The sequence below is a fragment of the Symsagittifera roscoffensis genome, chromosome 8, assembly GCF_963678635.1.
Source record: "Symsagittifera roscoffensis chromosome 8, txSymRosc1.1, whole genome shotgun sequence".
In the NCBI taxonomy this organism is placed as follows: domain Eukaryota; kingdom Metazoa; phylum Xenacoelomorpha; order Acoela; family Convolutidae; genus Symsagittifera; species Symsagittifera roscoffensis.
The window spans coordinates 46,352,645-46,379,831 of NC_087069.1; the positions used below are offsets into that span (position 1 = coordinate 46,352,645).

At 32.7% G+C, this 27,187-nt stretch overlaps 3 protein-coding genes across 6 annotated transcripts in view; 2 read left to right on the forward strand and 1 right to left on the reverse strand.

Annotated features, from left to right (window-relative positions):
- LOC134853315 (vacuolar-sorting protein SNF8-like) overlaps nucleotides 1-27,187 on the forward strand; it is a 340,685-nt gene that overhangs the window by 218,769 nt on the left and 94,729 nt on the right. The gene's annotated exons all lie outside the window — the stretch shown is intronic.
- LOC134853314 (pseudouridylate synthase RPUSD4, mitochondrial-like) overlaps nucleotides 1-27,187 on the forward strand; it is a 315,381-nt gene that overhangs the window by 218,769 nt on the left and 69,425 nt on the right. The gene's annotated exons all lie outside the window — the stretch shown is intronic.
- On the reverse strand, nucleotides 20,688-27,171 carry LOC134853196 (angiotensin-converting enzyme-like). The gene is made up of 10 exons (XM_063869154.1): nucleotides 26,998-27,171; nucleotides 26,408-26,573; nucleotides 25,729-25,982; nucleotides 24,593-24,758; nucleotides 23,583-23,704; nucleotides 23,322-23,337; nucleotides 23,064-23,243; nucleotides 22,760-22,853; nucleotides 21,939-22,057; nucleotides 20,688-20,869 (listed from the first exon to the last, which is right to left on the reverse strand). Exons 1-10 carry the CDS (start codon nucleotides 27,169-27,171, stop codon nucleotides 20,688-20,690), a joined length of 1,473 nt encoding a protein of 490 aa, XP_063725224.1.

The following is a 27,187-nucleotide window of genomic DNA, read 5'->3' on the forward strand; positions in this document are numbered from 1 at the left end:
ATTTGATCTAAAAAGAACTATATCTACTTTAAATGGTAGTTTCGACATAATGTTGAAACTAAAACAGGAAACATTCTTTTCGGTTGGCCTTTAATCTTTCAGAACATATTTGCGTCACCAAACCGTTTGTTTTCGTGCTAAGGACATTTTATGTTTGAGTTCAAAGATTATGTTAATGAGGGAGTATAAATTGCGTAACAACGTCGAGACACAGATGACTCGGGGGAAAAGATTCAACTAATGACTATGCGAACCATTTTAAAATATAATTCCGGAGGTTTCTCGGAGAAACGCAACCTTGCAAACTTGAATTAATTTTTTTTTGCATTTAAAGCGTACAAAAATTTCGTATAGATTTAATGATGCAAATTTAAATTCTGTATTTTAGCTATTGTATGCTGTAGTTAAGCCAATTCAAAGCAAAACCATTAAGGATCTGGGCTCGGCAATTTCTTCTTAATTGTGAGAAAAAATATTAGCTTAAATTTTGTGATAATGATTGATTTGAATTTATAATTTTGTTTGTGGTTTTGGGTTTTTTGTAAATATAAGTTGTTCACTTTGAAAGCTTACATTAAAATTTTAATTTGAACCACAACAATCGAAAAATGAACAAAAAGAATTGTTATTTTTTGGCTTCCTGGAGCTCGTTAGTTTTTTGTACAAGATTTGTAATTGCGATTGTAAAGTTTGTCAAATTGCGCAATAGATTGTGCTATCTTTGCTTCTCCTGAACTCAAAAGCTGTTCTCCCGAATTCTGTTTCTCACATAGAATCGAATCGAAAACCGTTTCAACGATAGTTAAATGCTTTGTTCGAACCCACGTTGTGTTTATAGTGAAATAATTTCAAGTTTTGTTTCTTATTTTCAAAATATTAATCGGAGCCGGCTCGAACAATTTCTCCAGTGTTTTTGACTATTGTGTATATATTCGCCTAGTTGAAGTGCATTTCATTACTGCTTGGTATTTACTTGTAAGTCATTTAAGAATACCCCAAGCAGTAGTGGTTAAGTGGATAAAGCAGGTGACTGCTGAAAGTAACTCAAGAAACAAGTGCTGGAAGGTCTGAGTTTGAATCTCCTAGTTTTTTGAGTTTATTATTTCGTGTGATTTCTTAATAGTTTTTCAAATTAGGTTCTTTTAACCGCTGTCGGTTGCTTGTGTTAGAAATTACTGCTAAGCCTGTCTGTGATTAACATTTATCGCTTGCCGCCAGTTGGCTAGATTAGTTTGTACTTTTCCTTTCTATGATTTGGGTGCGGAACCACTCTTTGTTCGTATTAAAACTAGCCAGCTTGCGAGCGAAGTGTATTATAGTACGAACCTTCTTTTTTCCAACCTAAGTCGCAAATACAAGTGCTACTTTTGTTGGCTTTTTGAATCGGTAGACTGCTGTAGCAGTAAAATGGAACATGTGCTTCGACTTTTGATTAATCTATTATATATTTAAATGCGGGCTTCAATATCTCGCCATGTTTAAGCTTTTTCAACGTATTATTTTTGCATGCTCAAGCTATATCGTATATTGCAATGGTTAAGAATTTTTTTCGATTTTCCAATTAGATTTTAGTGGTTTTTTACCGAGTTTAAATTAAGCAGCCCAATATCGAATTAGGGGTTGCGAATTTGGCCTCCAATTTCGAATGCCCGAATCATTTTAGTTAATGAGATAAGAAAATTTTTGAGATTTTTTCAAAAATTTTCAGAAATTTCAAATATAATAATTTACAAAACTTGAAGTTCCCAACCCTGTAGTTGGGTACTGTCAGAGTACTCTAAGTGATTACAAACCCTGCCTCCATAAATGACTGTTCAAATCCTTGTAGTTTTCGAGATATGACGTTTTTTGTGATTTTTTCAAAAATTTTCAGAAAACTCAAATTATTATCTATTATATATTTAAATGCGGGCTTCACTATCTCGCCATGTTTAAGCTTTTTCAACGTATCATTTTTGCATGTTTAAGTTATATCGTATATTGCAATGTTACGAATTTTTTTTCGATTTTCCAATTAGATTTTAGTGGTTATTTTACCGAGTTTAAATTAAGCAGCCCAATATCGAATTAGGGGTTGCGAATTTGGCCTCCAATTTCCAATGCCCGAATCATTTTAGTTAACGAGATAAGACAATTTTTGAGATTTTTTAAAAAATTTTCAGAAATTTCAAATATAATAATTTACAAAACTTGAAGTTCCCAACCCTGTAGTTGGGTACTGTCAGAGTACTCTAAGGGATTACAAACCCTGCCTCCATAAATGACTGTTCAAATCCCTGTAGTTTTCGAGATATGACGTTTTTTGTGATTTTTTCAAAAATTTTCAGAAAACTTAAATTATTATGATTTTTTAAAAATCTGAAATTCCCAAGCCTGTAGTTAGGTCCTGTCACAGTACTATCAGGGATTGCGAATCTTGCCTCCAAATATCACTGCTCAAATCCTTGTAGTTTTCGAGATATGATGTTTTTTGTGATTTTTTCAAAAATTTTCAGAGAACTTAAATTATTATGATATTTGAAAAATCTGAAATTCCCAACCCTGTAGTTAAATCCTGTGAGAGTACTCTCAAAGATTGCGAACCTGGTTTGTAAATATGACTGCTCAATTTTTTGTAGTTTTCGAGATATGACGTTTTTTGTGATTTTTTCAAAAATTTTCAAAACTTAAATTATTATGATTTTTTAAAAATCTGAAATTTCCACGCCTGTAGTTAGGTCCTGTCAGAGTACTATCAGGGATTGCGAATCTTGCCTCCAAATATCACTGCTCAAATCCTTGTAGTTTTCGAGATATGATGTTTTTTGTGATTTTTTCAAAAATTTTCAGAAAATTTTAATGAAATATCTCAAAATTTGAAGTTCCCAACCTTGTAGTTGGGTACTGTCAGAGTACTCTAAGGGATTACAAACCCTGCCTCCATAAATGACTGTTCAAATCCTTGTAGTTTTCGAGATATGACGTTTTTTGTGATTTTTCAAAAATTTTCAGAAAGCTTAAATTATTATCTATTATATATTTAAATGCGGGCTTCACTATCTCGCCATGTTTAAGCTTTTTCAACGTATCATTTTTGCATGTTTAAGTTATATCGTATATTGCAATGTTACGAAATTTTTTTCGATTTTCCAATTAGATTTTAGTGGTTATTTTACCGAGTTTAAATTAAGCAGCCCAATATCGAATTAGGGGTTGCGAATTTGGCCTCCAATTTCCAATGCCCGAATCATTTTAGTTAACGAGATGAGACAATTTTTGAGATTTTTTCAAAAATTTTCAGAAATTTCAAATATAATAATTTACAAAACTTGAAGTTCCCAACCCTGTAGTTGGGTACTGTCAGAGTACTCTAAGGGATTACAAACCCTGCCTCCATAAATGACTGTTCAAGTCCTTGTAGTTTTCGAGATATGACGTTTTTTGTGATTTTTTCAAAAATTTTCAGAAAACTTAAATTATTATTTTTTAAAAATCTGAAATTCCCAAGCCTGTAGTTAGGTCCTGTCAGAGTACTATCAGGGATTGCGAATCTTGCCTCCAAATATCACTGCTCAAATCCTTGTAGTTTTCGAGATATGATGTTTTTTGTGATTTTTTCAAAAATTTTCAGAGAACTTAAATTATTATGATATTTCAAAAATCTGAAATTCCCAACCCGGTAGTTTGGTCCTGTGAGAGTACTCTCAAAGATTGCGAACCTGGTTTGTAAATATGACTGCTCAATTTTTTGTAGTTTTCGAGATATGACGTTTTTTGTGATTTTTTCAAAAATTTTCAGAAAATTTTAATGAAATATCTCAAAATTTGAAGTTCCCAACCTTGTAGTTGGGTACTGTCCGAGTACTCTAAGGGATTACAAACCCTGCCTCCATAAATGACTGTTCAAATCCTTGTAGTTTTCGAGATATGACGTTTTTTGTGATTTTTCAAAAATTTTCAGAAAGCTTAAATTATTATCTATTATCTATTATATATTTAAATGCGGGCTTCACTATCTCGCCATGTTTAAGCTTTTTCAACGTATCATTTTTGCATGTTTAAGTTATATCGTATATTGCAATGGTTACGAATTTTTTTTCGATTTTCCAATTAGATTTTAGTGGTTATTTTACCGAGTTTAAATTAAGCAGCCCAATATCGAATTAGGGGTTGCGAATTTGGCCTCCAATTTCCAATGCCCGAATCATTTTAGTTAACGAGATAAGACAATTTTTGAGATTTTTTCAAAAATTTTCAGAAATTTAAAATATAATAATTTACAAAACTTGAAGTTCCCAACCCTGTAGTTGGGTACTGTCAGAGTACTCTAAGGGATTACAAACCCTGCCTCCATAAATGACTGTTCAAATCCTTGTAGTTTTCGAGATATGACGTTTTTTGTGATTTTTTCAAAAATTTTCAGAAAACTTAAATTATTATTTTTTAAAAATCTGAAATTCCCAAGCCTGTAGTTAGGTCCTGTCAGAGTACTATCAGGGATTGCGAATCTTGCCTCCAAATATCACTGCTCAAATCCTTGTAGTTTTCGAGATATGATGTTTTTTGTGATTTTTTCAAAAATTTTCAGAGAACTTAAATTAATATGATATTTCAAAAATCTGAAATTCCCAACCCTGTAGTTAGGTCCTGTGAGAGTACTCTCAAAGATTGCGAACCTGGTTTGTAAATATGACTGCTCAATTTTTTGTAGTTTTCGAGATATGACGTTTTTTGTGATTTTTTCAAAAATTTTCAAAACTTAAATTATTATGATTTTTTTAAAAATCTGAAGTTTCCACGCCTGTAGTTAGGTCCTGTCAGAGTACTATCAGGGATTGCGAATCTTGCCTCCAATTATCACTGCTCAAATCCTTGTAGTTTTCGAGATATGATGTTTTTTGTGATTTTTTCAAAAATTTTCAGAGAACTTAAATTATTATGATATTTCAAAAATCTGAAATTCCCAACCCTGTAGTTAGGTCCTGTGAGAGTACTCTCAAAGATTGCGAACCTGGTTTGTAAATATGACTGCTCAATTTTTTGTAGTTTTCGAGATATGACGTTTTTTGTGATTTTTTCAAAAATTTTCAAAACTTAAATTATTATGAATTTTTCTAAAAATCTGAAATTTCCACGCCTGTAGTTAGGTCCTGTCAGAGTACTATCAGGGATTGCGAATCTTGCCTCCAAATATCACTGCTCAAATCCTTGTAGTTTTCGAGATATGATGTTTTTTGTGATTTTTTCAAAAATTTTCAGAAAATTTTAATGAAATATCTCAAAATTTGAAGTTCCCAACCCTGTAGTTGGGTACTGTCAGAGTACTCTAAGGGATTACAAACCCTGCCTCCATAAATGACTGTTCAAATCCTTGTAGTTTTCGAGATATGACGTTTTTTGTGATTTTTCAAAAATTTTCAGAACGCTTAAATTATTATCTATTATATATTTAAATGCGGGCTTCACTATCTCGCCATGTTTAAGCTTTTTCAACGTATCATTTTTGCATGTTTAAGTTATATCGTATATTGCAATGGTTACGAATTTTTTTTCGATTTTCCAATTAGATTTTAGTGGTTATTTTACCGAGTTTAAATTAAGCAGCCCAATATCGAATTAGGGGTTGCGAATTTGGCCTCCAATTTCGAATGCCCGAATCATTTTAGTTAACGAGATAAGACAATTTTTGAGATTTTTTCAAAAATTTTCAGAAATTTCAAATAAAATAATTTACAAAACTTGAAGTTCCCAACCCTGTAGTTGGGTACTGTCAGAGTACTCTAAGGGATTACAAACCCTGCCTCCATAAATGACTGTTCAAATCCTTGTAGTTTTCGAGATATGACGTTTTTTGTGATTTTTCAAAAATTTTCAGAAAGCTTAAATTATTATCTATTATATATTTAAATGCGGGCTTCACTATCTCGCCACGTTTAAGCTTTTTCAACGTATCATTTTTGCATGTTTAAGTTATATCGTATATTGCAATGGTTACGAATTTTTTTTCGATTTTCCAATTAGATTTTAGTGGTTATTTTACCGAGTTTAAATTAAGCAGCCCAATATCGAATTAGGGGTTGCGAATTTGGCCTCCAATTTCGAATGCCCGAATCATTTTAGTTAACGAGATAAGACAATTTTTGAGATTTTTTCAAAAATTTTCAGAAATTTCAAATAAAATAATTTACAAAACTTGAAGTTCCCAACCCTGTAGTTGGGTACTGTCAGAGTACTCTAAGGGATTACAAACCCTGCCTCCATAAATGACTGTTCAAATCCTTGTAGTTTTCGAGATATGACGTTTTTTGTGATTTTTTCAAAAATTTTCAGAAAACTTAAATTATTATTTTTTAAAAATCTGAAATTCCCAAGCCTGTAGTTAGGTCCTGTCAGAGGACTATCAGGGATTGCGAATCTTGCCTCCAAATATCACTGCTCAAATCCTTGTAGTTTTCGAGATATGATGTTTTTTGTGATTTTTTCAAAAATTTTCAGAAAATTTTAATGAAATATCTCAAAATTTGAAATTCCCAACCTTGTAGTTTGTTGCTGTCAGAGTACTCTAAGGAGTTACAAATCTTGCCTCCAAATATGACTTCAAATCGTTGTAGTTTTCGAGATATGAAGTTTTTTGTGATTTTTTCAAAAAAATTTTCAGAAAACTTTTTCCCGCAAAATCGAATTCCCAGCCCTGTAGTTGGGTCCTGTCAAACTACTGTCAAAGATTGCTATTTTTGCCTCCAAGTATGAGTGCTCATTCTTTGTAGTTTTTGAGATATGACGTTTTTTATGATTTTTTCAAAAAATTTTCGGAAAACTTAAATTATTATAATTTTTTTTAAAAATTTGAAATTCACAGCCCTGTAGTTAGGTCCTTTCATAGTACTCTCAAGGATTGCGAATCTTGCCTCCAAATATGGCTGCTCAATTCTTTGTAGTTTTTGAGATGTGACGTTTTTTGTGATTTTTTCGAAATTTTCAGAAATTTCAAATTAATTATTTTTCTAAATTTGAAATTCCCAACGCTATAGTTCGGTGCTGTCAGGGTACTCTAAAAAGTTGCAAATCTTGTCACATGCGACTGCTCAAATACTTTTAGTTTCCGAGGTGTGACGTTTTCTGATTTTTTTTCAAAATTTCTCAAAGAACTTATCTACCAAGAAGTTCAGAAAGTTTGAAACGTTTTTTTTTTTTTTTTTTTTTTTTTGGGAAACTTAGGTTTAAAAAAGTTCACAAAGTTTTAAATAGGGTGCTCTCAGGGACTCTCAGTGGTTGCAAATCTGGCCTCCAAATTTCTGCAGAGGCCCATTAACTTTTCGAGATGACGCTTTTAAATGGGAATTTTAAAAAAATTTAAAAGTTCGAAATTACCAACCCTGTAATTGGGTGCAGTCAGAGTACACTAAAAGTTTGCAGATATTGTTTCCAATATATGCGGTTTTTCATGAGGTGTCGAAAAATTTCGAAGCACCGGAGGTGCGTTTAACGCTAGTAAAAAGTTAACACAGTCGATGCATTAACACTTTGGCCATTCTGTTCATTGACTGGCCACCGGTTAGAGCTATCGACGTGGTTGAAAAGCTTTTTGATAAAGTACACAGTTGTGATCTATAGGTTGGTGATTCGAATCTCTGTGTGATGAAATTTCACTTTGTTTTCTGAGCTTTTTTCTATCCGAAAAATTCTACAATCGCCTGCTGAAAGATTTTTCGATCATTTGCTGTTTTTTTTTGTGTTTTGAATAAAACACGTGAATTAGTTAAAGTTTATGTAAGCATATGAATTAGTGAAAGGTTATATAAACTGTAATTGCACTTGTGACTAGCAAGAGTTATCAAATCAAAACTTGAATTTTTTGCCTGTTTTGAGCTTGAAAAGTGGTTGCCTGTTGCTTAACTTGAATCCTTCAGTGTGATCGACGGTGATAGACTTTTTTTCTTTACTTAGCATGCCTAAAACGTCATTTGTCTTTTTTTAGCTTGCTTAATGTTTCATTTTTGGTCTCCCAGAAGGTTATGCACAAATACTGACACAATTCAATAAAATGCACCATTTTTTCCCGTAACACGCCAATTTTGCGATATAATTCTGGTGAATGGCACATCTTTACAAGACATTTTTTTAAAGAAGAAAACTATGCATCAACAAAAATTATCTTTTGCCAACTCTTTACTTGTTTTTTGTTTCAATGAGCGGTACAAACAAAATTAAATCAGTTTTCATTAAATCTGTACTATGATGTTTTGATTATATGATGTCCTTTGTTCTATAAGTTACAATCTATTTAATGAAAGTCGTGTTTTTGTCCATCTTTTGTTTCTTTTTTCACTGTTCTTGTTCTCTCATCGCTTCATGGGCGAAGCTTTAGCCATACACGCAGCGTAGCACAGGGCCCGTGCTCGAGGAAGAGGAAGCCCTTTACACCCTTTACAGCACTGCATGTAATAAGCATGATTGTAGGCTTCGGCAGTTCCGATTGATATTAGAAGAATCAGACCCAGGAAGAGGAGCAAGCACATTGATTTTTTTGAAAATGCTGTCATGCTAAAAATATATTATAAGATGAATAGTTTAAAAAATCCGAAGTCGAAATATATTTTTAGTTATTTATATTATAGTTTTGAAGGGATTTCCAGATGGCGAGATAGCTATGGCACAAGTTAGTAGACTTTCATTTTTCTACATCGATAATTCAAAACAAGGTTTTAAGTTAAACGACGAATGCCACTGATAGATTGGAAAATGTTTGCTTTATAAATGGAATTTATTGAGAAAACTTGCCTGAGATAGTTTGTGAAATCTCGAAACAGATTAAATTTAGAAACGAGCCTGTTTTTAGACGAGGTGAAAGTCTTTCGTTGAAGTGAATTGTGATTTGATCTAAGAAGAACGATACTTACTTTAACATTTTAGGTTCGACATTGTTGAAACTATTACAGGAAACATTCATTTGGTTGGGGTCAAACGGCGTTGTTTTAAAAATAGAAATAGAAGCAGTCTTGTACCTGCAGTACAGTATATGTTGATCTATCTCATTTGGTTCTTATCTTTTAGCGCGTATTTCCGTCGTGAAATTGTTTGTTGGTTCTCAAGGCAATTTATGAATTCAAAGATAAGGATAATGAGGGAATACAAACTGCGTAAGAATATCGACATTCTGTTGAAACGAAAAAATAGCTTCAAAAATGAGCATGCGAAGTTTGTTGTAAATAGAAGTCGAGATAGTTTCTTAGAGAAACACAAACTTGAAATATTGAATTATTCGAACATTGTTCTTTTAACCATTGAAAATGAGGAAAATGTTTTAGTTTTTCAATAAAGTCGATGAACGTAGTGAAGTCTCGTATATTGGTTGTGATGCTATCATTTTTTTTTCAGTAAGTCTTTAATTTTTTTTGCTTTGTACCATTGATATCTTTCCAGTTCAGTCTTTTTTAGAATGAAGGAAAACTCCATTATCGAACAGCAAAATATTAAAGACTCCGAAAAAGTGGCCGATTTCTATTTTCAAAATAAGATTTTAAATTTCGGCTTTTCTAGCAGATTAAAAAAAACATACTGATGCAGTTTTCTCGAATTGATTTTATTTTATCAAAAAAAGTGTTTGAAAGTTTTCAAAAATTGCGTTTATGCATGTCTCAGGTCTTCCCCCAGCATATTTTGATAATAAAACCAATTTATAAACTTTTTGGTTTTATTATCAAATATGCTGGGGGAAGACCTGAGACATGCATAAACGTTCGTTTCAGGCCCTGAAACGCACGTTTATGCATGTCTCAGGCCTTCCCCCAGCATATTTTGATAATAAAACCAATTTATAAAGTTTTTGGTTTTATTATCAAAATATGCTGGGGGAAGACCTGAGACATGCATAAACGCAGTACTCTCAAAGATTGCGAACCTGGTTTGTAAATATGACTGCTCAATTTTTTGTAGTTTTCGAGATATGACGTTTTTTGTGATTTTTTCAAAAATTTTCAAAACTTAAATTATTATGATTTTTTCTAAAAATCTGAAATTTCCACGCCTGTAGTTAGGTCCTGTCAGAGTACTATCAGGGATTGCGAATCTTGCCTCCAAATATCACTGCTCAAATTCTTGTAGTTTTCCAGATATGATGTTTTTTGTGATTTTTTCAAAAATTTTCAGAAAATTTTAATGAATTATCTCAAAATTTGAAGTTCCCAACCCTGTAGTTGGGTACTGTCAGAGTACTCTAAGGGATTACAAACCCTGCCTCCATAAATGACTGTTCAAATCCTTGTAGTTTTCGAGATATGACGTTTTTTGTGATTTTTCAAAAATTTTCAGAACGCTTAAATTATTATCTATTATATATTTAAATGCGGGCTTCACTATCTCGCCATGTTTAAGCTTTTTCAACGTATCATTTTTGCATGTTTAAGTTATATCGTATATTGCAATGGTTACGAATTTTTTTTCGATTTTCCAATTAGATTTTAGTGGTTATTTTACCGAGTTTAAATTAAGCAGCCCAATATCGAATTAGGGGTTGCGAATTTGGCCTCCAATTTCCAATGCCCGAATCATTTTAGTTAACGAGATAAGACAATTTTTGAGATTTTTTCAAAAATTTTCAGAAATTTAAAATATAATAATTTACAAAACTTGAAGTTCCCAACCCTGTAGTTGGGTACTGTCAGAGTACTCTAAGGGATTACAAACCCTGCCTCCATAAATGACTGTTCAAATCCCTGTAGTTTTCGAGATATGACGTTTTTTGTGATTTTTTCAAAAATTTTCAGAAAACTTAAATTATTATGATTTTTTAAAAATCTGAAATTCCCAAGCCTGTAGTTAGGTCCTCTCACAGTACTATCAGTGATTGCGAATCTTGCCTCCAAATATCACTGCTCAAATCCTTGTAGTTTTCGAGATATGATGTTTTTTGTGATTTTTTCAAAAATTTTCAGAGAACTTAAATTATTATGATATTTGAAAAATCTGAAATTCCCAACCCTGTAGTTAAATCCTGTGAGAGTACTCTCAAAGATTGCGAACCTGGTTTGTAAATTTGACTGCTCAATTTTTTGTAGTTTTCGAGATATGACGTTTTTTGTGATTTTTTCAAAAATTTTCAAAACTTAAATTATTATGATTTTTTAAAAATCTGAAATTTCCACGCCTGTAGTTAGGTCCTGTCAGAGTACTATCAGGGATTGCGAATCTTGCCTCCAAATATCACTGCTCAAATCCTTGTAGTTTTCGAGATATGATGTTTTTTGTGATTTTTTCAAAAATTTTCAGAAAATTTTAATGAAATATCTCAAAATTTGAAGTTCCCAACCTTGTAGTTGGGTACTGTCAGAGTACTCTAAGGGATTACAAACCCTGCCTCCATAAATGACTGTTCAAATCCTTGTAGTTTTCGAGATATGACGTTTTTTGTGATTTTTCAAAAATTTTCAGAAAGCTTAAATTATTATCTATTATATATTTAAATGCGGGCTTCACTATCTCGCCATGTTTAAGCTTTTTCAACGTATCATTTTTGCATGTTTAAGTTATATCGTATATTGCAATGTTACGAAATTTTTTTCGATTTTCCAATTAGATTTTAGTGGTTATTTTACCGAGTTTAAATTAAGCAGCCCAATATCGAATTAGGGGTTGCGAATTTGGCCTCCAATTTCCAATGCCCGAATCATTTTAGTTAACGAGATGAGACAATTTTTGAGATTTTTTCAAAAATTTTCAGAAATTTCAAATATAATAATTTACAAAACTTGAAGTTCCCAACCCTGTAGTTGGGTACTGTCAGAGTACTCTAAGGGATTACAAACCCTGCCTCCATAAATGACTGTTCAAGTCCTTGTAGTTTTCGAGATATGACGTTTTTTGTGATTTTTTCAAAAATTTTCAGAAAACTTAAATTATTATTTTTTAAAAATCTGAAATTCCCAAGCCTGTAGTTAGGTCCTGTCAGAGTACTATCAGGGATTGCGAATCTTGCCTCCAAATATCACTGCTCAAATCCTTGTAGTTTTCGAGATATGATGTTTTTTGTGATTTTTTCAAAAATTTTCAGAGAACTTAAATTATTATGATATTTCAAAAATCTGAAATTCCCAACCCGGTAGTTTGGTCCTGTGAGAGTACTCTCAAAGATTGCGAACCTGGTTTGTAAATATGACTGCTCAATTTTTTGTAGTTTTCGAGATATGACGTTTTTTGTGATTTTTTCAAAAATTTTCAGAAAATTTTAATGAAATATCTCAAAATTTGAAGTTCCCAACCTTGTAGTTGGGTACTGTCCGAGTACTCTAAGGGATTACAAACCCTGCCTCCATAAATGACTGTTCAAATCCTTGTAGTTTTCGAGATATGACGTTTTTTGTGATTTTTCAAAAATTTTCAGAAAGCTTAAATTATTATCTATTATATATTTAAATGCGGGCTTCACTATCTCGCCATGTTTAAGCTTTTTCAACGTATCATTTTTGCATGTTTAAGTTATATCGTATATTGCAATGGTTACGAATTTTTTTTCGATTTTCCAATTAGATTTTAGTGGTTATTTTACCGAGTTTAAATTAAGCAGCCCAATATCGAATTAGGGGTTGCGAATTTGGCCTCCAATTTCCAATGCCCGAATCATTTTAGTTAACGAGATAAGACAATTTTTTGAGATTTTTTCAAAAATTTTCAGAAATTTAAAATATAATAATTTACAAAACTTGAAGTTCCCAACCCTGTAGTTGGGTACTGTCAGAGTACTCTAAGGGATTACAAACCCTGCCTCCATAAATGACTGTTCAAATCCTTGTAGTTTTCGAGATATGACGTTTTTTGTGATTTTTTCAAAAATTTTCAGAAAACTTAAATTATTATTTTTTAAAAATCTGAAATTCCCAAGCCTGTAGTTAGGTCCTGTCAGAGTACTATCAGGGATTGCGAATCTTGCCTCCAAATATCACTGCTCAAATCCTTGTAGTTTTCGAGATATGATGTTTTTTGTGATTTTTTCAAAAATTTTCAGAGAACTTAAATTAATATGATATTTCAAAAATCTGAAATTCCCAACCCTGTAGTTAGGTCCTGTGAGAGTACTCTCAAAGATTGCGAACCTGGTTTGTAAATATGACTGCTCAATTTTTTGTAGTTTTCGAGATATGACGTTTTTTGTGATTTTTTCAAAAATTTTCAAAACTTAAATTATTATGATTTTTTTAAAAATCTGAAATTTCCACGCCTGTAGTTAGGTCCTGTCAGAGTACTATCAGGGATTGCGAATCTTGCCTCCAATTATCACTGCTCAAATCCTTGTAGTTTTCGAGATATGATGTTTTTTGTGATTTTTTCAAAAATTTTCAGAGAACTTAAATTATTATGATATTTCAAAAATCTGAAATTCCCAACCCTGTAGTTAGGTCCTGTGAGAGTACTCTCAAAGATTGCGAACCTGGTTTGTAAATATGACTGCTCAATTTTTTGTAGTTTTCGAGATATGACGTTTTTTGTGATTTTTTCAAAAATTTTCAAAACTTAAATTATTATGATTTTTTCTAAAAATCTGAAATTTCCACGCCTGTAGTTAGGTCCTGTCAGAGTACTATCAGGGATTGCGAATCTTGCCTCCAAATATCACTGCTCAAATCCTTGTAGTTTTCGAGATATGATGTTTTTTGTGATTTTTTCAAAAATTTTCAGAAAATTTTAATGAAATATCTCAAAATTTGAAGTTCCCAACCCTGTAGTTGGGTACTGTCAGAGTACTCTAAGGGATTACAAACCCTGCCTCCATAAATGACTGTTCAAACCCCTGTAGTTTTCGAGATATGACGTTTTTTGTGATTTTTCAAAAATTTTCAGAAAGCTTAAATTATTATCTATTATATATTTAAATGCGGGCTTCACTATCTCGCCATGTTTAAGCTTTTTCAACGTATCATTTTTGCATGTTTAAGTTATATCGTATATTGCAATGGTTACGAATTTTTTTTCGATTTTCCAATTAGATTTTAGTGGTTATTTTACCGAGTTTAAATTAAGCAGCCCAATATCGAATTAGGGGTTGCGAATTTGGCCTCCAATTTCGAATGCCCGAATCATTTTAGTTAACGAGATAAGACAATTTTTGAGATTTTTTCAAAAATTTTCAGAAATTTCAAATAAAATAATTTACAAAACTTGAAGTTCCCAACCCTGTAGTTGGGTACTGTCAGAGTACTCTAAGGGATTACAAACCCTGCCTCCATAAATGACTGTTCAAATCCTTGTAGTTTTCGAGATATGACGTTTTTTGTGATTTTTTCAAAAATTTTCAGAAAACTTAAATTATTATTTTTTAAAAATCTGAAATTCCCAAGCCTGTAGTTAGGTCCTGTCAGAGGACTATCAGGGATTGCGAATCTTGCCTCCAAATATCACTGCTCAAATCCTTGTAGTTTTCGAGATATGATGTTTTTTGTGATTTTTTCAAAAATTTTCAGAAAATTTTAATGAAATATCTCAAAATTTGAAATTCCCAACCTTGTAGTTTGTTGCTGTCAGAGTACTCTAAGGAGTTACAAATCTTGCCTCCAAATATGACTTCAAATCGTTGTAGTTTTCGAGATATGAAGTTTTTTGTGATTTTTTCAAAAAAATTTTCAGAAAACTTTTTCCCGCAAAATCGAATTCCCAGCCCTGTAGTTGGGTCCTGTCAAACTACTGTCAAAGATTGCTATTTTTGCCTCCAAGTATGAGTGCTCATTCTTTGTAGTTTTTGAGATATGACGTTTTTTATGATTTTTTCAAAAAATTTTCGGAAAACTTAAATTATTATAATTTTTTTTAAAAATTTGAAATTCGCAGCCCTGTAGTTAGGTCCTTTCATAGTACTCTCAAGGATTGCGAATCTTGCCTCCAAATATGGCTGCTCAATTCTTTGTAGTTTTTGAGATGTGACGTTTTTTGTGATTTTTTCGAAATTTTCAGAAATTTCAAATTAATTATTTTTCTAAATTTGAAATTCCCAACGCTATAGTTCGGTGCTGTCAGGGTACTCTAAAAAGTTGCAAATCTTGTCACATGCGACTGCTCAAATACTTTTAGTTTCCGAGGTGTGACGTTTTCTGATTTTTTTTCAAAATTTCTCAAAGAACTTATCTACCAAGAAGTTCAGAAAGTTTGAAACGTTTTTTTTTTTTTTTTTTTTTTGGGAAACTTAGGTTTAAAAAAGTTCACAAAGTTTTAAATAGGGTGCTCTCAGGGACTCTCAGTGGTTGCAAATCTGGCCTCCAAATTTCTGCAGAGGCCCATTAACTTTTCGAGATGACGCTTTTAAATGGGAATTTAAAAATAATTTAAAAGTTCGAAATTACCAACCCTGTAATTGGGTGCAGTCAGAGTACACTAAAAGTTTGCAGATATTGTTTCCAATATATGCGGTTTTTCATGAGGTGTCGAAAAATTTCGAAGCACCGGAGGTGCGTTTAACGCTAGTAAAAAGTTAACACAGTCGATGCATTAACACTTTGGCCATTCTGTTCATTGACTGGCCACCGGTTAGAGCTATCGACGTGGTTGAAAAGCTTTTTGATAAAGTACACAGTTGTGATCTATAGGTTGGTGATTCGAATCTCTGTGTGATGAAATTTCACTTTGTTTTCTGAGCTTTTTTCTATCCGAAAAATTCTACAATCGCCTGCTGAAAGATTTTTCGATCATTTGCTGTTTTTTTTTGTGTTTTGAATAAAACACGTGAATTAGTTAAAGTTTATGTAAGCATATGAATTAGTGAAAGGTTATATAAACTGTAATTGCACTTGTGACTAGCAAGAGTTATCAAATCAAAACTTGAATTTTTTGCCTGTTTTGAGCTTGAAAAGTGGTTGCCTGTTGCTTAACTTGAATCCTTCAGTGTGATCGACGGTGATAGACTTTTTTTTCTTTACTTAGCATGCCTAAAACGTCATTTGTCTTTTTTTAGCTTGCTTAATGTTTCATTTTTGGTCTCCCAGAAGGTTATGCACAAATACTGACACAATTCAATAAAATGCACCATTTTTTCCCGTAACACGCCAATTTTGCGATATAATTCTGGTGAATGGCACATCTTTACAAGACATTTTTTTAAAGAAGAAAACTATGCATCAACAAAAATTATCTTTTGCCAACTCTTTACTTGTTTTTTGTTTCAATGAGCGGTACAAACAAAATTAAATCAGTTTTCATTAAATCTGTACTATGATGTTTTGATTATATGATGTCCTTTGTTCTATAAGTTACAATCTATTTAATGAAAGTCGTGTTTTTGTCCATCTTTTGTTTCTTTTTTCACTGTTCTTGTTCTCTCATCGCTTCATGGGCGAAGCTTTAGCCATACACGCAGCGTAGCACAGGGCCCGTGCTCGAGGAAGAGGAAGCCCTTTACACCCTTTACAGCACTGCATGTAATAAGCATGATTGTAGGCTTCGGCAGTTCCGATTGATATTAGAAGAATCAGACCCAGGAAGAGGAGCAAGCACATTGATTTTTTTGAAAATGCTGTCATGCTAAAAATATATTATAAGATGAATAGTTTAAAAAATCCGAAGTCGAAATATATTTTTAGTTATTTATATTATAGTTTTGAAGGGATTTCCAGATGGCGAGATAGCTATGGCACAAGTTAGTAGACTTTCATTTTTCTACATCGATAATTCAAAACAAGGTTTTAAGTTAAACGACGAATGCCACTGATAGATTGGAAAATGTTTGCTTTATAAATGGAATTTATTGAGAAAACTTGCCTGAGATAGTTTGTGAAATCTCGAAACAGATTAAATTTAGAAACGAGCCTGTTTTTAGACGAGGTGAAAGTCTTTCGTTGAAGTGAATTGTGATTTGATCTAAGAAGAACGATACTTACTTTAACATTTTAGCTTCGACATTGTTGAAACTATTACAGGAAACATTCATTTGGTTGGGGTCAAACGGCGTTGTTTTAAAAATAGAAATAGAAGCAGTCTTGTACCTGCAGTACAGTATATGTTGATCTATCTCATTTGGTTCTTATCTTTTAGCGCGTATTTCCGTCGTGAAATTGTTTGTTGGTTCTCAAGGCAATTTATGAATTCAAAGATAAGGATAATGAGGGAATACAAACTGCGTAAGAATATCGACATTCTGTTGAAACGAAAAAATAGCTTCAAAAATGAGCATGCGAAGTTTGTTGTAAATAGAAGTCGAGATAGTTTCTTAGAGAAACACAAACTTGAAATATTGAATTATTCGAACATTGTTCTTTTAACCATTGAAAATGAGGAAAATGTTTTAGTTTTTCAATAAAGTCGATGAACGTAGTGAAGTCTCGTATATTGGTTGTGATGCTATCATTTTTTTTTCAGTAAGTCTTTAATTTTTTTTGCTTTGTACCATTGATATCTTTCCAGTTCAGTCTTTTTTAGAATGAAGGAAAACTCCATTATCGAACAGCAAAATATTAAAGACTCCGAAAAAGTGGCCGATTTCTATTTTCAAAATAAGATTTTAAATTTCGGCTTTTCTAGCAGATTAAAAAAAACATACTGATGCAGTTTTCTCGAATTGATTTTATTTTATCAAAAAAAGTGTTTGAAAGTTTTCAAAATTTTTTTTGAAGGTTTTCAAGGAGCTTCATTTCCATATGTTTCTTTCTTTTTCACTTGCGAAGCAAAGTGTATTAGTATGAACTTCCTTTTTTTCCAACCTTAGTCGCAAAAAAATGCTACTTTTGGTGGCAGTTTTGAATCGGTAGGTGCTTTAACTTTTGATTAGTACAAAATTAACACAGTTGATGCATTTGCAATTCATCAAATGAACCGAAACAAATGAGTCATCAGTACAATGATAAATAGCTCGATTTCAGAAGTTTCAAACTCAATTATCTCGCAATTTTTTTGTATAGTTTATACATAATTTGGTTTTATGCTTTCTAATTTATTACATGCCAATTTGTGTCTTTTTGTTTTTGATGCTATTTTTGCTGAATGGTATTGGCAATTTATTGCCATATGTAGCTGCGATATTTGTCACTATTTTTTGGGGATTTTAGCATCCGTGGCTGAGTGGTTAGTGCGTGATGTAATAAGACTCAAATTGCTAGGTTTTTGCTAATTCGAGGCTGTTCTCTACTTTGTTTATTATACTTGACAGAGCTGCTTTTTGGCTGTGTTGTCGCAAGTGTTTGCGAAGCACAGCTTCGCCTCTGTGTTGAAAGTCAAAAATTGATTGTTCTCAAAAAATTTATTTTTTATTTCTTGCGTTCATCGACTCTTTTCCAACTGTCTGTCAGCTATAATTAACGGTAATGAACGTAGTGAGTAATCTTTTATTTTTCTTGTAATTTTTTTCTGTTTTTTCAGGAAAAAGTCTTAAAATTTGTTCTCGCTCAAGTTCAATTTTCCGTGGTTTGACTTTTGATTTCTTTTTAAGTTCAGTTCATTCCCATTGTTACAAGGAAGGCAAACCGCTCTCGAACAATAAAATTGAAAAGATCGGGAAAACCGTAATCGACTTCTAATTTCGAAAATGTAATTCAATTATCAGATTTAACAAAATAAAAATTATACCTATTGATCCAGTTTTCTCGAATTGGGTTAATTTTAAATTCAAATATCAGATTTCCCAGCGAAATGAAAATTTTACCTATTGATCCAGTTTTCGCGAATTTGGTTAATTTTATCAAAAAAAGCACCAGTCATAAATTGATCGTGAAACTCAAAGAGCTTTAAGGCGATCTATTTTTTCTTGTAATTTCGAATATTGAAGTTTTTCAAAAAAAAACAATTTCTTTTTTTCTGTTTCTTTGCGTGCCTTTCTCTTTTCCTACTGTCAGTTGGCTATGTTTTAAGATTTCTTCTCAAAATTAAGTACAACAAATAATCATGCGAATGGGTTTAAAATGCTGTCACTAGCAATTTGTTAATGATTTATCTGTCTTTGTTAAAAGGAGGGCAAACTACTCTATCGAACAGCAAAAGTGTTAGGTCACGAAAAACATGGTCGACTTCTAATTTCTAAAAAGGATTTTAATTATAAGATTTTTCAGCGATATTAAAGTTTACCTATCAATCCGTTTTTCTCAAATTAGGTTAGTTTATCAAGAAGTGTCAATCTTAAGTTGTTCTAGAAATTCAAAGAGCCTTAGGGCCATCTATGTTTTTTTCTAAATGCGAAAGTTGAGTTTTTTTTTAAAAAAGATAGTTTTTTGTTTGCTTGCGTTCATTGACTCTTTTCCAACTGTCTGTGTTTGCAAAATAGAAATGTGCAGAAATCAAAATTTTTCAAAATATGTTTTTAAAGATTTGAAATTGTGTTTCAATGATAGTAAAGATGGTAGGTGTGAGTTAGATAATTTGAATTCAAGCAAATGTTTCCCTATCGGGCGTGATTAGAATTAAGTTTTGTCCGGCAGAAGTATATTCGCTTGTAAAGTTCGACAAGATTGTGTTTATCATTGTTCAATACAATCAATTGAGCTGAAAATTTTAATGCTGTCCTCCCGAAATTTGTTGTGTAGGTCAGTCCAGTGACACTAAATGTTTTGAGAACGTCTGGCGGTTATCGGAGCAAAACCCCAAGCGCACCCATCGCCAGCTCGCTAGGAGATACATTTATATCAATCATATTTTTGCATCTAATATGTTACAAAAATAGCATAGTGGAGGCAGTTAGCATATCGATAGGCACAAAATTAGAGGCACTTAGCAAACTTCTAAGGCGTTCACTTTGAGATCGTCTAATCGATCACCTAACATGGTAATAACAGTGTGATAACCTCTAGCGTCAGATCCACCACAGCCTGCCCAATTTAGGCTGCAATAGTGGTACCACATGTAGTTCTAGACGCAAAAACGAACTTGAGTCGCAAAAAAGAGCTTCGCTCAGCAAAAGAGCTCAGTCTGGAATGTCAACGGACTATGCTCAGACAGGCCTGATAGCTGTTCAGAGATCCTCTGCGAATCGCAGACACTTTCATTTCTATACTAATAGCCACGATTTGGGAGATTATGTGGTTGGCCAGCAAGCCGAAAATCGATTTTGGTTTGCAACAACAACAGATTGTCATTGTTGTTATGCAATTTTTACGCCATTTCTGATGTAAATTACCCTTTTCTAATTTAATTTTGGCGCTTTTTTCAACGTCTTTTTAAGTGTCTTTTTTAGTCTTCTTGGTAATTTCTTAGTTTAGGAAAAGTTTTAAAGTGTGTTCAGGCTGAAATTTACTTTTTCTCGGTGTGACTTGATATTTTTGAGGTCAGTTCATTGCTTTGTTGTTATGAGGAAGTCAAAATCCACTTTCGAATAGTAAACGTGTAAATTTGATCGATTTATTTTTTCGAAAAGAGAAATTTCATTTCAGATTCCCCAGTGAAATAAAAAAATATATACCTATTGATCCAATTTTCTGAAATTGGTATAATTTTATCAAAAAGTTGTCGATCATAAACTGCTCTAGAAATTCTTAGAGCCTTGGGGCCTTCTCTTTTTTCTTCGAAATCAGAAAGTAGATCAAGTAAGTAGAATTTTCGACCAATCCGAACGCAACAGAGTTCGAATTCGCTATAGAACGCTCTAGTGCTAATTCATTGTTTTTACTTGGATTTTTTCCTTTCTTTCTACAACTTTTTCCAACTAGCAAAAAGTAGTAGTCTGTATTTACGAGATATGCTGTTCTGTTTTCAAGCTGCAATTGTTAATTCAGTATAGTAACCAACATTCATTTTAAGTAATTATCAAATCAATCACCATCTTTATCCCAACCAACTTTAACATCATGCTCTTCTAAATAGTTGTCTAGCCATCTTTCGAGTGGGGCGTAATATTGTAGAGCCAGTTTGGAATTGACATGATCACCGGTTAGTTCACTCAATTGTTGCTTCCAGTGAACTGACTGTCCTTTTTTGAGCATGTCTCGGAAAGCTAAACATAACAGATGGAACCACGATTTTTTTCCAAGTCTGGTTACGGCTCTTTTGTTTCGATAACAGCTAAGCAGGTTCAATCAAACAATTTTCTCGCCATAATCTATATTTGCGAAATTTTTGATATTTGACGATCCTAACGATGAAGGTATAATAAAAGAAAGTAAAACGTCTTTTTATTGTTCCGACCATTAAAAATGGGGAAGAACTTATTCGGGTGTGTTTTAGTTCTTTTTTTCACCTTTTTTCACTCCAAATCAGATATCACAAATAAGCATTAGACTGGGTTGAGTGATATATCATATAAAAAAAACTTTCAGTCGTGATTCATCATTCCAGCGACATTTAAAATATTCCAAAAAGTTCCCAGTGTCGAGAAAAACCGATTTGAAATTTTTGATTTTTCGTCTATTTTGCGATCGAGTAACGTTCATTATAACTGAAACTTAGCAACTTAGACTAAAAAAAAAACTTGACTTTACTTAAAAAAATTAATTTTGGAAGCTTTATTCGGCGCTTCTCTGGAAAAAAAACCGTCAAATATATTTGAATTTTTTAGTGCAAATAATTGAAAAAAAAAAACTTATTTGAAATGTTATGAAGAAATTTTTCATGTTTTTTGGCTTTTTGAAGACAATTGGAGTCATTTTTGACTAATTTGCTAAAATTTTGCACATTCATATAGTACAAAAAAGACACTAATTTGAAGAAAACAAAAAAAATCTGAGAATGTAGTCGGAACATTCTGCGCGCGCTGCTGGCACAGCAACCGGCTATTGTTAGAGATTGAAATCTTTTATTTTTTTTTGAGAAGTCAGTCAGGTACAAACAAATTGTACAAATGCTAACAATTTGCTCTTAGTAAAGTGACGGAAGGGTGAAAATATAGAGGTGGAAATATAAACAGTGAAATTACTTGTGTTAAAAAATGGGAATTACGAAAAATTTTGAAGTCAGTCAGATTTATAATTTTGGCGTCTACAATTTCAAAAGTTTTTGATAAGCTACAAATTCCTTTAAATAAATTGGGGTGGAAAATTGCAACCTAGCAAAACTAAGCCAGTCACCCTTTGTTGATTCTGGTTTTCCATCTATGTTGCACTTCTTCATGTCTCTTCCTGTCTGGTCCACATGTCTGCAGATAGAGTCCAGGAACTGGAACTGATGCACTCTCGCTATTTGGTACCTGGAACAAAGATAATTATACAAGTAGAGAATTTGGAGTCTTGATCCAATTGAAATGTTAGCCCTCTTCAGTTTTTAAATCTGCCTCGTGTTTGTTTCGAGTTTTCACTTAAAAAAAAACGATAAATTTTCATAAAAGAACCTTTTTTGATTATGATAATCGAGAAAATAGGGTTAATTTATAGATGTGGGTGAAAGTTGTGAAATAATGTTAATTGATGAGTTTCTGGGCTCATTTGAATCACGCTTTTGAAGTTTATTTTCTAAGCGAAGCTCAAATTACGCTGTTCATAAAAAAACCAAATATGGTTTAAAAAATTGAGCTTCACGTAAGTTTCAGAGTGGATGTGATTTTTACTTGAGGATTCCCAGCGAATAAAAACAAAACTTTTGATCCAGTTTTTGTCATTTTGCGTTAAATGTATTGAGAAAGTGCCAATGATTAAAATTTGAAATTGAAGTAGCTTGTACTGTGACAATTGAAAAACAGGAGATGCAATATTCGTCTCGATCGTTATTTTGAGTAAATTTTGAGTTCGTTTACGCTTTTCCAACTGTCTCTTTTTAACAGTTCTTTTTTCCTATTTTATTTTTGTATTTTTCTAAGCGGATTTGTTCTGTTTCAAAAACACGCTGGGCAATTTTTCAAAATCACCAATTGATAATTGAATATATTTATTTATAACTGTTGAATTAACTGTACCTTGTGTAGAGGTATCTGAGGTGTGCCACGTGGTATTTGGCCCCTATGTCGAAGTACTCCTCGCCTCTAGTCTCGAAATCTGGAGTTGTGAGACCTAGAAATATATTCATAAAATACTTTTCTTTATCATTCATCATTTTTGGAGAGCTGCTGTTCATAGAAACTCAAAAAATTTCTAACGCTTTTTTTACACAAAATTATATACAACTAATGACTTGTACTGACTTGCACTAATGAAGTTGAAATTTGGAAAAGTTTTGCGGAAAAAGACATTTTTTTAAATGAAAATACATCTATTTCTGACCTTGGTACTCGTGAACTAAATCCCACCAATGTTTGTTCAGCTCTTCGTGCTTTATTTCATCTCTGTAGAAATCGAAGGTCCACTTATCGATTATGAAAGAAAATAGTACAAGTGGGATTTTGTCCAGGGCTGAGAGCATCAATTGGTTGATCATCATTTTCTCTCTGTAGTCGGACCAGGCTGTTTTTGAAATGTTTTATTTTCATTTGTTTTTAAAAATAAAGCGACAGTTAGAATCTACATTTTAGTTTTGCCGACTTTTGTTTAAATTTGCCTGGAAAATTTTGGAGTCAGTTCTCGTTAGAAATTGTAAAAATAACATTTTTGTGTAAGTAAAAAACAAGCTTCTTTGTATGAAGTAGTTTTCTATTCGGTTTAGAGCCTAGATTCTTGGGTTTGAAAACAAAAAATGGCTTAGTATTATAGATGAATATTGCTTTCGTTTAAACAGCTTCATGGTCAATAAAATGGGTTTTGAAAATATTAAGGTTATCTAAATAAGAAAATGGGTTTAAGAACAGCCCTGTCTTCTTCTGATTTGGGAGTGTCCAGCAGTCCAATGTTGATCAGATGGTCTAGTCCAGTTGTAGCCAGAAGAGCAATAGTGTCACCCACTGCTTCGTGGAACGCTGGACTCGCACCTGAAGACAAATGCTTGAAGTTAATTTTTTAGTCTATTCGGATAGTGTTTTTTCATTCAATGATTGCAAATGGTGTTGAGATAGAAGAATTTTTTGCTGCTTCTGCGGCAATTCTGTTACCCTCTGATTGTTTCTTCAGAGTTTTCTTCAATCGTTAAATAAGTAAGTGGTATTTAGTAAATAACTGAAAAAGTATCACGAAACAATTAAACCTGGTAAAATGGGTTGAATTAGTTGGCGTACTGTAGATAGTAGGGTCGAATGGCCCCTGAAGTCAAGTGCTTGAAGCTCTTTTTTGTTCTGTTTGGGTGGTGTTTTTTATGCATATGAATGATATCAATTAATGTTAGAAGAGTAGCATACTGCTTACACGACAACCCTGCTGCTCGTTTTTTTTTTGAATTATTTTGTGACTTTTAATTAACTACGTAATAGAACTAATTATTATTATTACTAACTACTACTAACTGATAGAACTAACTATTATTACTACTAACTATTACTAACAATGAGAAATAATTTTTTTCTTTCTTTTTTAACTGATAGACCATGCTGCTATGTTTTTGTGATGCCTTATTTTGTGATTAATATTTAAACTACGTGATAGAACTAACTATTATTATTACTAACTATTTCTAACTGATAGAACTAGGCTCTTTTTCCTTCCCCCCCACCTGCAAATTTTTATATTTGAAGTTACCGTTCACTTTGTCCGATTGTCATGAAAATTGACATGCAGACTGATTAGGCCATAACAAACATATTTGGTCTTCATAATTAACCTTTTAAAACCACTCGTTAGACGATAAAATTCATGTTTGAGTGAGGTGGGGGGGGGGGGGGGGGGGGAGGAAAAAGAGCCTAGAACTACTAGAAGTGTTGACTAACCCTGGTAGAATATGTTAGTTTGGTTGGCGTACTGCATATAGTAGTGGATGTGGCCCATTTCGTGGTGAATGGTGAAGAGACTGTCGCTGTCCACTTTCCCACACATCTCTACCCTCACGTCACTCCTCGGAACATGCAGTGCGTGCGCTGTCCCGTGGCAGTCCGGCTACAAATAATTGAAAAGAAATAGCGGGTCTTATGCATTAAACGGCCCAAAATTAGGAAAATAGCCAGAAATTTTATTTCAAATTGAAAACACGTAATCAACATACAATTACTTCAGTTATTACATATTATACGAGCCAATCAGGATTAATCTCAGTATCAATCGAAATGGCTGACCTAGTTGCTCGAATTTGATTGGCTAATATTAGCCAATCAGGATCAGTTTCAGTTTTAGTTTTCATTTTGCTTCAATTTTGATTTTTGGGCCGTTTAACGCATAAGACCCGAAATAGCTGGAGATTTTCTAGTATCCCCGACTGTTTTTATAACAGAACTAATGAAAAAATGGTAGATTTTTGTGGGCTGAAAACAATTGAAAAGAATTAGTAGGAGATTTTCTGGTAATCCTAGACTATTTTTATAACAACTAATGAAAAAATGGTCGATTTTTGTGGGCTGAAAACAATTGAAAAGAATTAATTTGATTTTTTTCTGGTATCCCCGACTATTTATATAACCGAACTAATAAAAAAATGGTCGATTTTTGTGGGCTGAAAACAATTGAAAAGAAATAATTGCAAATTTTTTAGTATTTAAGTCGGAAACTTGCTTTTTGAATCTCGCTTCTCAAATTTGAACAGATACTGAATTGAGGTTTTTGAGTGAAAAACTTGTGTAAAACGTTTTTCAACCAACCCTGGTTTCCAACTACCGTACACCCTTGTAAATCGAAATAATGAGAAAAATTGTAGATTGCTGTAAATTGACTGCTTAGAAATTATCTGATATTAAGTTTATCAACATTTAGTCAATATCAAATTAAGACTTATCTACGAGGGAAATTAACGAATATTTCTGAATTGCAAAAATTTCAACTCGATTTTTTTTTCACTGAGAAAGTGTGTTGTTGTAAGAAGAGGAAAACATTTCAAGCCCAAAATTTTTAAATTTATCTTCAAATTTTTCAATACCTTTCTGTTAACAGCATCGCTTTCGACGAAAATCGACTTCTCAAAGAACGATTTGGGCAATTCCGGGAATCCAATAGACTGATAGTACTTATCAGCTAAACGAACCATCTTTGTAAAATTAGTCCCAAACTTTTCCTTCAATTTGGGGTTAAGGTCAACTCGGAAACCAGGATAAGGTTGAACATCGTCCATTAAGTGGTCCCAGTTTTGACCCCAGAGGTTCCGAATCAAATGCGACGGTATCTTGTCGTGGCCTAAAAAAGGGTGTGCGCTTTTGCAAATTTAAAAATACTTTTCAAATTAGGTGCAGTTGAAGTATATTGAGATATATATCCATAAGACCATAAGAAAAACCATTGTCAAATAGTCGTACTTTCATACCATTTGATTGATTATATCCGCATCCGTATTTAATTGCATGTAGAATATATCGTTTTTCCAGAAACCCTCCAAAAGCTTTGAAATATCGTTTGCATTATGAGTCACGTGCGAATGTACCTGTAGGTCTCATGGTGCTGTCCCAAGCTGTAAAATTATCGGCGTGATTTGTACATTTTTTAATCAGCTACCCTTAATGGAACTCCCCGAAAACAATTTATTATTATTATTATTGGTTTGCAATTTTTTTTTGTTTTGAGATGAAAACTCATTAAACGCTTCAAAAATGTCACACAGGTACCTTCCATATAAGGATATTTTTTTGTCAGTTTGTGTCTGACATAGGCGTGAAGTTTCTCGTAGAACGGTTTGAAGTCGTGAACTATTTTGGTGATTATTTGTTCATACTCCGGAAGTTCCACTTCGAAAGTTTCGGTCCATGAATAAGGTGCGTTTTTGTATCCGCTCTGAAAAGGGACCAATTAAATTTTAGATCTCTTAGAAAGAGTTCTGAGAGATTTTGTTCGAATAAATATAGATAATTTTTTAAACAAGGGGAAGAAATTCCAATAGAGGGTATCGAAATTTTCGTTGATGGTATTTTTTAAATGCTTTGAATTTATTCTTATTTTTTGAAGGCTTCGAAAACAAAAAAAATAAGAAAACTTTTCCTAAGTCATAATTTTAAGTGAGTTTCAAGATAATTGATCCCTTTTTAGCCCATTTGTTAGAAAGCTCTTTATATTCGATGTACTTATCGCGAATTTTGGGAGCTTGCTCATTTCTAAATAAATACCAAGCTGCTTTCCATAGCTCTTCATCGTCGCCTTTGTTATTAAGTTGAAACAAATCAGGCTCTTGGCGTAAGTTTTTGTACTCTTTTCCGTTAACTGTCATATTGCTGATGGAGAAATCGTAAATGTTGATCATTTCGCTACTTAGATTGCTCATCCGTTCATTGTCAAAGTTGTCGGCAACTACAATTTGCTTAGCAGTTGCAAGAGTTACTTTTCGTTTGTTGATTGCGTTTAGATGAGACAAGCATCGAATTCGTACAAGTGCCATTTTTTGACCTAGGAAT

Bases quoted from the DNA above. Each gene is read 5' to 3' on its own strand.
- LOC134853196 (XM_063869154.1), bottom strand. From the start codon at position 27,171: ATGGCACTTGTACGAATTCGATGCTTGTCTCATCTAAACGCAATCAAC. The intron at 25,983-26,407 runs GTACCTGTGTGA...ACCCTTTTTTAG, and splicing joins AAAATATCCTTATATGGAAG to GCCACGACAAGATACCGTCG. The intron at 24,759-25,728 runs GTATTGAAAAAT...AATTATTTGTAG, and splicing joins GCGATGCTGTTAACAGAAAG to CCGGACTGCCACGGGACAGC.